Below are 11,724 nucleotides of genomic sequence, written 5' to 3' on the forward strand. Positions count from 1 at the left end.
TTCTCTTACTCAGCAAGTGAACATATTCTATTGAAGGCAAAGACACAAAAGGGAACTTGCAAATGTTAATTTAACTACAGACTTTATGAAATTATGTCCAAAAACACACACTGAAAGCCACAAAGGATTCGCAGCTTTGTAATAATTCAAGAGAAAATGAAAATGAAGTATTTTTTTTCTGGAAATGTTTGAATGAAAAAAAATAAGTAGAATAAACAAATTTCTTTCCAGGATGACCTAAGTCCTCCAAAAGCTGGAAGTGATTGTGGATTGCTTAGGTCTCTTCCAGGTTTATATTATCTTCTATCTCTTCAGTGGTTTGAAATACTTCTTCCACTGAAATTGTTCTTCTGCTTGTGTTCAGTGTTATGATTTAAGGGGTGATACGCAGAATCTCTGCACTAATGCTTAGACAAATCAAAAGGAAAGCATGCCCCCGAGAGTTTTTGTTGAATTATTCTTAACCACAAAACAAATTCTCTCAGCTTTCTCATCTCAATCACAATTATTTGACACACAGGTCTCATTCTTACTCCTCTACTCTTATATTTTTTTAAATATTAACTTTATGATGTTATGGGTTCATCTCTGAATAGGAGCATGAGGCTGTCAAAAGCATAGAGTTGTTAATTTCTCAGAAATGTGTTTTGATCTCCCTCTATAAGTGGCAGTAGCATCAGTAAGCATTTCACCTATCAAAAGTTAACAGTTTCCAAAGTTCTAGCACTTCTCTAAAAGAATTATGTCTTTGGTTTATCTTCCAGATATTAAAGGACAAAGAAAAAGGTAAACGAGCAATAAAAGAAGTGGTGAGATGTCAAAAGAAATGAAACAGGAATAGAGATTTAAAAAATAGTTTTCCAAATTTAGAGTGCTTATTCCCGGAAGCCAGTAAGATTCATTAGATAAAGCTCTAGATAATGAAATGCAACATGAATAAAAGCAATTCAGATCTGAGGAAAGCATTCTATGTCTTTTTTTAGCTCATAAAACATGAATTGCATAAAGAATGCAATTGGTTAACTACATTTGGATAATTACATTTTGCCACATTAAAAGATTCATAACCCACCTACTTTCCTCATAAAACTATAGAAGCAATGTTTCATTTTAAGTATAATTAGCTGAAGAAATATTAAGGCAAATTTGCCTTATTAATGATTAGTACATGTGTTCTATATTCAGTACATCATTTACAATATCCAAGTGGGCCTTATATCACCTGTAATTGGTAACTATCTAAATATTGTTGAAGATGAAGGTACCATTATCTTCAGAAAAGAAAGGAGGCTAACATATCAAGAGGTCCCTATTCCTTTCAAAGGGAGACGGTACTTGGTTAAAACTTTATGTAAGATTCTCTTGGAAAAGTCTCTTTGGATATAGTCAGCTCTGTTTCCTCTAGGAATAACCACTTGGAAAATCAGGGGTTAAGCATAAGCCAGAGGATAGAGTACTCATTCCTTGCTAGTGCATCCACTCAGCCTAACATCTTAGGAGAACCTGCTGGACAAGCTGTTGTCACTACCTCACTAACTCATTCACTAACCAGTAAGAGAATTCAGGTCACCTGGCTATAAATCCAGGCTCATTTCATTAAAGTATAGCCACAGATTTGTTTCAATATTAAGAAGTTTTAATAAATGCTGATTTAAATCTTATACTTAGCTGGACTACGGTTTTCTAAAACTCCTGGTTGTTTGTGATCCCTCAAAGTAAGCCTTAATGAAGAAAATCTAAAACCTAAATCAAATATTGGTGTCTCTAAATCCATTTTAAGATACCCTTATAATATTTAATGATTATTATTATTTCTACTTGATTTTCAGATGTAAAAAGATACATAATGTAGGATTAAAGCAAAGATAAGAATACAGTGTGCTACCCCATGAATTTCACTATGATGTCATCTTTTTCTTTATTCCATCATTTCAAAAAATTGAGTATCTTTTTGGAATTAAAGATGGTAGCAACAAGCATTATAGCATTATACAAAACAGACTATGGTATCTAAATATTATGTCGCTGTGTCAAATCTCTAGTGCAAACAATGAAGAGTTGAGAAATTATTCTACACTTTTTGCTACTGGTAGGGAAATTTCCATATAATACTTTCCCATTTTTAAAGAAATTATAAATATAGCTCTTACTATAAAAGCCCAGCAAACTATACATTTAAGTACCAAGGCTAGACCTGGACAATGCCATACCTGTAAGCAGAATCCAGGACTTGCTGTGTGAGCCAGAAAACCATAAGAGTTCAAGGACATTCTTTTTATCTTTTGCAAGAGATATTTTCCAAGGAAAAAGAAATGTTGTTAAACCATTAAAAAAAAGCTGACCAGCCAAGATTTTTTTTCTCATTTTTTCCATGCATTACCATTCTGCCATTTTCTCAGAAGAGAAACCTTGAAATCATTGCTGACTTTTCCCTTACCTACATTCTTTCTATAGTTACACTCAGTTATATTACTAAAAAACTACTATACTTTATTTCCTTTTCCAAAGTCATCCAATGTCACACAGTTGTCATATTTATCTCTTCCTCTTAGTAATGTATATTTCACATACATTATTTCATTTAATCCTCCAAGTATCCGGTAAGCAAGAAAGTATTTTTCACCTCATTTTGCAATTAAAAAAATTATTCCTGGAAAAGTCAAGTAACTTGCTTAAGGTCCTAGGGCTAGTAGATGATAGAGTTGGAACAGGAATCTAGACAAGGAAGCATAACCACTATGCTCTGGCAGTCATTAAAGGCTCTCTCTACCGACTTCAAACATTTTTTTTTAAATCTTTATTTATTTATGATAGTCACAGAGAGAGAGAGAGAGAGAGGCAGAGACACAGGCAGAGGGAGAAGCAGGCTCCATGCACCGGGAGCCCGATGTGGGATTCGATCCCGGGTCTCCAGGATCGCGCCCTGGGCCAAAGGCAGGTGCCAAACCGCTGCGCCACCCAGGGATCCCTCTCTACCGACTTCAAAACACATGTATCTCTGACCAAATCTCCCAGTAATTACTAAAATGCTCTTCCCTCCAGCCCACATATTGTCTTCAGTAGTCTCTAGAAGTCATTAGTATCAAAAAGTACTGAAAGGCCCTTCCAATCCTCTCCAATTATTCAAATACTATCCATCCTTCAGAACTAGGATGTGTCTTCTGACAGCTCCTCCCACTTGACCTTTTATTAGTTAATTCTGAAAGGACTTATCAATTGTGCATATGGATAGAACTGTGTCAAAACATACCTGGGTCTGGATCACAGTTCTATATTTAATAACCATGTAATTCTGGATAATTTACACAAATGCATTCACCCCTAGCATACTGTGAAAACTGAATAGCTACAATGTTTTCCTTACAAAGCTTGTTAAAATAAATGAGATAGAGTAAATAAAATGCTCATAATGATTAGTTGACACACACAGTAAACATGCAATAAATTGGAAATCTATTGCTATTCTCATTTTCACTTATTTCAGTATCTAATCATATACTTCCTTAAAATATAGCAACTCAAATCTTGGGGTGGCTGTGTAGCTGTCAGTTTAGCAAGGAACTCTTGATTTTGGTTCAGGTCATGACCCGGCATCATGAAATTGAGCCCCATGTTGGGTTCTGTGCAGGGTGTGGAACCTACTTACTATTCTCTCTCTCCCTCTTCCTATACCCCCTACCCCTTCTCAAAAAAAAAAAAAAAAAAAAGCAACAGTTTATCTCAATTCCCAGGCCAAATAAAACTTGGCCTTAGGGAGAAAAAAAAACAAACACATTTTTTCATTCTGCTTGTGATTTTTGTAGCTCTTAATGCTCTAATGCTAAGAACTGATAGTCCTAATAAACGTGTTAAATGTATAGATGAATTAAATACTGAGAATAAGGATTTAGAGGAAAGATACTAAATAAGTAGGAAGAATTCCATATATAATTTTTATTAATGTATAAAAGCAAATAAAATTAGCTGTTTGAGGAATACCTACTTGTCATTTTAAATCTAGACCTAGGGATCCCTGGGTGGCGCAGCGGTTTGGCGCCTGCCTTTGGCCCAGGGCGCGATCCTGGATACCCGGGATCGAATCCCACGTCGGGCTCCCGGTGCATGGAGCCTGCTTCTCCCTCTGCCTGTGTCTCTGCCTCTCTCTCTCTCTCTGTGACTATCATAAAATAAAAAAATTAAAAAAAATTAAAAAAAATAAATTTAAATCTAGACCTAAAATAAAATGCTTGGGACACTATAGCTGCTGGTCAAAAATAAGGAGGGGCAAATTTATGGCTAGAAGATAAAATAAGGAATCAGATCCTCACTGATTGAGTGTGGACTACAAAAAGACTTATAAACACACCATGCCAGTCATAAGTCTATAGGGAGAGTAGCTTCTGATATAAAAATATATTACAATTAGTAATATTGACTTTCTTAGGCTTCCACAGTCAAGGTGGCCCATTCTGGCAGGACAGTTAAAAAATCAGCATTGACAGACCTACTTGTGCCTGTGGTTGAGGTGGAGCCCAGTGGGATAGAAGGTCATTTAATAAGAAGTGACCTTTTAGTGTCCTTCATAAGTTAAGTGCCCTTACTGAATAAGATAGAGAGAGCATATAGTCTTTTTTGTTAGGCAAAAGCCAATGGAAGATAGTGGCTAGGAAATTTGTCATATATACTATTAATCCCCAGAAGGATAGGTAAAGAATATCCAATTTAGACCTGAGAATATCTTAGCCCTGAAATCCCCAGCATTTCCTCTTGTAAAATACAAATTTTTTAAATGAGCTACTTTACTAATATTTTGTTGATTCTGTTTTTTTAATTAAAGCTCTAAATAATAAATAAATAAATAAATAAATAAATAAAGCTCTAAATATCTTCAGGAAAACTCCAACCAATTTTCATTAAATTTCACATGAAAACCTTGGCAATGATTAAACATCTTTGTATAGCATAAATGTATTTTCTTTTCAAAAGAAATACTCTGACAAACGTATTTCCCTTAAAAACAGATTCCAAGTTTTGTAGCTTTGCTTTTATGTAGGAAGTGCTATTTCATTAGAAAAGTTGAGTAACATTTCTTATAACTAGGAAGATGGTTAGTTTAAAAAGTGACATTCTCAGAAATCTCCAGAGAGAAGCTTTTTTTTTTTTTAACTTTATAAAAGAATAAGAAATGGCCAAAAGTACTCAAGAAAAATTTGATACTATTACTAATCTCTTCTTTAACTGGTTTGAAGCTGAATAAAAAATGCTAAGGGAAATTTTGGTAGTATCATGTGATAGCTTGAAAAAGGAAAAGAAAGAGTGAAAGGAGCCCCTTACCACCCTCCCCACCCAGTCCTGACCACACCTCCTGGTTCTGCCACTCCACAGCACAGTGGATTTGGTGTGGGTGGGCAGAGTATAATAGTTAAAGTACAAGGACTCTAAGATCAAAGCCCATGCTCCAAACCTGGGTCCATGAATTTCTAGCTATAGGTGTTTAACCAAGTTACTTAACCTCTATATATTAGTATTAGTATCCACCCCAGAAGTTTTTGTTGAAAGTATTAAATAAAGGTAATTTTTGTGATGCTCTTGGAACAGTTCCTGGCCCAGAATAAGTGCCAGATATCTGTCTTTAAGACAGAATAAAAATAGAACAAAAGGAAAAGGGAGAAATTGAAAAAGAAGGAAAGTGAGTGAAAGAGCCCCATTGTAGACATTGGCACACATAGAGAGGAACTGTTGGAAAGTGTGCCCTCTGAGGAAGTGAGATAAAGGAAATGGAAGCCACGTGGGAACTGCCAGGCCTCGTTATCTCCCTTCCCTGATGCTGGTTCCTTCCCTCTGCATGTCCTACCCAGAACTAGTATCAGTGTGGTTTGAAATCATTTTTTGACTTGTATATTGATCATATTTAAAAATCAACTCCTTCCTGAGAGAAAAAAAATTGTACAATTGGATTTTTTTCAAGGGAATGAAAATTAGTATACATCTACCCTTTGGTTTAAGTGGTCTAAGAGGTAAAGACTCCCATAGATTATTTGGAATGGCTTTAGGCCCATAGACAATGCATAATTTTCCAAGCATTTAATAACACAGTTCAGAGTGGTGTTTGTTAGCCTTACCACAGTAAATTGAATGATAACCTCTAGAAGGACACCTAGGGATTTTCCTCCCTGCTTCTGAGTATTTTATCAAACTCAGACATAGACTTAGTCCTTTGTGATTTGGACTGTGCAAAAGTGAATAATGGACAAGTAGGCTGTTTGTTGGCTTCCGTCAAGATTTGGAGGAAGACAAAATATAAACAATCACAATTAGAGAGGTTAGATGCTTAACAAACCTGAGAGAATAAATAACGCTCTGATAAATAATTCTCAAGAAAACATTTTTTTAAAATAAGGCCTTACTAAGAAAAAAAGTCTAGCTTTCAATTAGGCAACTTTATAAAATAATTATTTTTAAAGTAGTTTTAGATTCACAGCAAAATTGAGAGGAAAGTACAGAGATTTTCCATATATATCCCACTTGCACATATGCATAGCCTACCCCATCAGCTTCCACCTGAGGGGTACACTTGTTACAGTTGATGAACCTACAATGATACATTATAAGTACCTAAAGTCTCCTTGGGTGGAGTTGGTGTTATATATATACCGTGGGTTTAGACAAATGTATAATGATATACATCCATCACTATGATATCATATTGACTATTTTCACTGCCCTAAACATCCTCTATGCTCTGCCTATTTATATCTCCCTCCCGGTAGCTGGAACCACTGATCTCTTTACTATGTCCATAGTCTTACCTTTTCCAGAATGTCATATATTTGGTATCATATAGTGTGAAACTTTTTTCAAATTGGCTTCTTTCACTTAGTAATAGACATTTAAAATTCCTCCATGTCTTTTCATGGCTTGGTAGATCATTTCTTTCTAGCACTGAATACTATTCCATTATCTGGATGCACCAGTGTATTTATCCATATACCTGCAGAAGGACATCTTGTGTGGACAAGTTTTCAACTCTTTTGGGCAAATACCAAGGAGTGTTATTGAGAGAACACATGCTAAGAGTATACTTTGTTTGTAAGAAACAGCCAAAGTGCCTTCCAATATGGCTGTACCATTTTGCATTCCACTAGCAATGAATGAGGGTTCTTATTATTCCACATCCTTGACAGCATTCTGTGTCATCAATGTCTGGGTTTTGGCCGTTCTGACAGGTGGTGGTATCTCTTTCTTTTTTTTATTTAAAGATTTTATTTGTTTATTCATGAGAGACACAGAGAGAGAGAGAGCCAAAGACACAGGCAGAGGGAGAAGCAGGCTCCATGCAGGGAGCCCTATGGGAGACTCAATCCCAGGACTCCGGGACCATGACCCGAGCCAAAGGCAGACACTAAACCGCTGAGCCACCCAGGCGTCCCAGGAGGTGGTATCACAATTAGATATCTTTTTAATCAATTTCTTTGAAATATCAGAAGAGTATATCCCAGCATAATGTTGTCTTTTTTCCCTTCTTAAAGGTCTGTTATCTTTCAGCTCATTCAGCAAAAACTGATTTGTAGACTGTAATGTCTTTTTTAGTGTATGGGGTTAAATATAGTCTATAAGGGGGAAGTAGACTATATGGGAGAAATAAGTCCCGGATGCTCCTGGCTAAAGAGTCTGTTGAGTGGAGTCCTTGATTGGACTCCCAGGTTCTAGGAACCCTGAAGCTTCCACTGCAGCTGCTGGGATTCAACTGACTTGATTTGACTCTTCAAGCTTCATGGAAAGGTTGTCTTGTTTTGCCCATCTAGCTGGCATAGTTGCTTCAAAATCAGAAAATTTTCTCAAGAAATTAAAACCCAGCTCTATGTCCAAATAGGAAGTGGGGAATATAGCTTCAAAATCATCCTTTAATCAAAGAAATGACTTTTTCTTAACTGAAATATCTTGAAAATGCTTTCACTCATGTGAGAGAAAGCTACAGGACATTTTATATGTGCTCATCACCAGAAAAGTTTCATTTAAGTCAATAAAAATGGACTCTTTTTATGGTAAATAGAGAAAATATTTATCTAACTTAGGCGTAACAGTTTACATTCGTTTTAATATTAATAAAAACAACATTTGCATGGCAAATATTTACTTTATACCAAGTGTTGTTATTCTTTATTTGATGTCTATAGTTCTTACTGTATACAAAATTGTGAAGGAGGCAATGAAACTCTTAGATATTTCTGGCTCTCATTACCAGTGACCCCGCACTATCTACCTCCTTAATGCTTGTTACCAAACATTATTTATCACAAATGACTAAGTCTGTGACTGAAGGCTGATAAATACTTATTATTATGTCCTGTTCCTTTATTCTAATTTGGCCCCATTTCCTCCCTTCAAAGTTTATCTCTTCTCTGCCTCAAGTTCTTATAGCCCTGCCTACTGATTGACTAGATACCCAACTTGGTCCATTTATTTGAGCAAAGATCATGTTAATATGCAATCCAGTAGGAGAAACATCAATATATTTTAAAGGTTCTTGATGCCTTTAAAGAGCGATGTGTGTATTCAGATAATGTTGGTGGTTATGGGTGCAGTGACTTCAGTTAGTGGATCCTCTAGGACACTCCCTTATTTAATCTCTGTATGTAATATAGGTTTGATCACATTTGATTTACTTGGTCTGTATTTTTTCTACTATTTAATTAGACAAACAGATCTTACCTCAACAGCAACATCTCCAGCTTTTCCTCGATGAGGAATTTCATATGCCTCCATCTGTTGCTTTGTGAGTCGTACTAACTTTTCAGCTAGTTCCCTCCAGCCTTTTCCAAGCTTGACAGCTGAAGTCAGAATAGCAGCCTCTTGGATGAGATGTGCTACTAACCCTTGGCAATCCATCTTCAGCAGAGCCTGCAGCAACAATTACATATCATAGTTAAAATCAACTAATTTGGGCCTTCTCCTGTAAGTTAAAATTTTCATTATATTTTCTAGAAACTGGCAACCTCTTTCTCACCACATGTATATTTGAGGTTTCTAAATTCAAAAAGCAGATTTACTTTTAAACAAATCCAACCAGCAAAGTACAGAGGATATGACTAGACCAAAATTAGGGGAGATTTAAGCCCAACTCTGTGACTAATTATAGGGCCCTGGGTAGGCTACTCAACTAATATGTTTCTTAATGTACTAATTGGAAAAGGAGGAAGTTGAACTAGACACTTCCAAAGATACCCTGAGGATCTGACAGTCTATAATTTATCAACCAAGGGATGATTATTCACCCTACAAAAAATAATTCCTTTCCTTACCAGAGAATTGGCTACAGGATTTCTCTAAAGAATAAGCACACTAGTGCTGGTAAATATTATTCTACTTTTCATCCAAATGTGATCTAAAACTTCCCAGAATAGTGCCTCTTGCATAAAAATGAGATACTTCTACAACTCTGAACAAAGCTATTGATATTTATGACCTTAGAAAATTAACTCTCTCCCTTCATCATCAGTGTAATTGCGTTAAATAGAAACCACAGAGTATTAAAGATAAAAAACTTAGTCTTCAGCAATGCAAAATGGAAAACCATCAATTTTTTCCTCCTTCCTCTCTTTCCTTCCTTTCCCTCTTTCTCTTCCTTCTTTAGTTAGGCCTCTGAGCTTTGTCAATCACCATGTATATTTCAAGCAAACCTATGAGTTTCCTTTTGCCTTGAATATGTTTTTAAACATGGCACTGAGGTGGACACTTGACGGGATGAGCACTGGGTGTTTTTCTGTATGTTGGTAAATTGAACACCAATAAAAATTAATATAAAAAAAACCAATAATACTAATAATTTTTGAAAAAGTTATAACTGTTTGCTCCCTAAAATAATGGACTATTTTGCTTGCATGGACAGATCCAGAATATATGACAAAGAAAATTTACAGAAGCTGTTGTACATAAATTTAGTGTTTGCATTAGTTAAGTGATAATTTACAAATACTAAGCATCCTAGTGAATTAAAGACTTTTTTTAAAAAAACAAACAAACAAACAAACAAACATGGCATTAGGTCTATCTATATCTCTTCCCTGTTCATACAAGCAAATAAACAGGTATGGTAGTGCCTTGTCACTTAACAGCACTTAAAAGCTTTATGTATCACTACGAAACAATAAGTAAAAATGAATGGCCAAGTAAGGCAACTAGTAAAGTCCATAGAGTATTCATTCCTATAAGAACATTAGAAAGACCACCCATGGTTTTTATACACCGACTGTACTGGTCCTTAACTTTATGGTGAGGAGTTATGAACTCAGGAAAAAGCAGCATAGAGCTAGCAGGCCCCTGAAAGTGCTTTTAGTAAATTGTGGAATACTTTTAGAAATGCTTATTCCAGATTGTTGTTCTATGGAAAAGAAACCTGCACTTGGAGTTACAAAATCTGAGTTTAAAATTCAATTCCACAAAGGACTTTAGATAAATCACAAAACATCTCTAATGATTTTTTAAAGTGGATACAGAGGTAATACCATCTTCTCTAGCTGCCTATCTTTGTGAAAATTGAATCAGATATTCAAGCGCTTTAGGAAATGTCAAGTGTCAAATATATAAGGACAACCAGTCTCAATGTCTAGATAGGACTACTTTTTGAACCCACTATCTTTATTAGTTCCCTTCCAGCACTCCAAATTAATATATATTTCAACAAAAAATGTACTTATAGTGCAAATAAAGTTTCAAGAGATGGTCTCTCTATACCTCACACTTCATCATCTTCTGGTCATATAACCAGGCCAAGCCCCTTCCACACAGGAATCCTGAAGCTTCCACTGAGGCACAGTAAGAGTTTTTAGGAGCTATTCCCTTGAATGTGTTCTCCATCAGCACTGATTAGTTAGTTACCAAAGCCACTCAATTAATTAGCATACACCAATATAGTGCAGGTATGATTAGGTTTAAACTTCCAGACCATTTGGCCAAAAAATAACTTTTTTTTGGTCACTAGGAGAAACAAGAAGGCAATTTTCAATTCAAGCCTTCATGAGTCCATGCTGAACACGAGCTAATGCAGAGGTAATGAGATGTAATGAGCTGCTGCAAAATGCACATGCAGCTTCACACAGGTACATTAGCCAATGACTCTAAATGGCCTAGATGGAGAATTCAGCACCCCATCATAAAACTAGCTATTGAACAACTGGATATTGGGGCTTGTAAAATTTAACCCCATCAGTATCACTGTAGAATCATAAAAATAATGAAAGAAAATGTTTTATATATACTATTTCTTAATTAAATTATTACTAGTGTCTCAGAATAAATTCCTCTCCAAAAAACTCTCTCCTCCATGTGCACCTCAACACCTCAATTAAAGCTCTCCTTCTCTACATGAACCTACCTCTGTAATCTTACTCATCTCTTGGAGGGCCCCAGTCTTGCAGTTATAATGGTATTTACTACATGCTCAATATACATATTCCCACAAACTTTTATACCAGACCACATAAACACACACACACAGACACACACACACACACAAATTCATAACTGATTTAGGAAAGTATAATAGTATTAAGTGTGGCTTTAGAACCAAACTCAAATCTACTTCTGATACTAACCAACTATGGGATCTTGGGCAAGTTTCCCAGCCTCCCAAGACTATCTTAGTAGGATGAAGCTTCTGGCTAGCTATACTTACTCCATAGAGTTGCTATGGTTAAGTGAGATAGTGTGTATAGGGAATTCAGCACAGGGTCAAACACACAGAGA

At 35.8% G+C, this 11,724-nt stretch overlaps 1 protein-coding gene across 8 annotated transcripts in view; it reads right to left on the minus strand.

Annotated features, from left to right (window-relative positions):
* MACC1 (MET transcriptional regulator MACC1) overlaps nt 1-11,724 on the minus strand; it is a 237,144-nt gene that overhangs the window by 158,066 nt on the left and 67,354 nt on the right. For 7 of the 8 annotated variants that reach the window (XM_041727344.1, XM_041727342.1, XM_041727338.1 and 4 more), the window contains one exon: nt 8,692-8,880. In XM_041727344.1, the coding sequence (XP_041583278.1) occupies nt 8,692-8,880 (189 nt within the window). Of the gene's footprint in view, nt 1-6,922; nt 6,971-8,691; nt 8,881-11,724 lie in introns of those variants that run through there. The other variant, XM_041727345.1, reaches the window with a different exon arrangement.

The sequence above is a fragment of the Vulpes lagopus genome, chromosome 13 (assembly GCF_018345385.1).
Source record: "Vulpes lagopus strain Blue_001 chromosome 13, ASM1834538v1, whole genome shotgun sequence".
Classification (NCBI taxonomy): Eukaryota; Metazoa; Chordata; class Mammalia; order Carnivora; family Canidae; genus Vulpes; species Vulpes lagopus.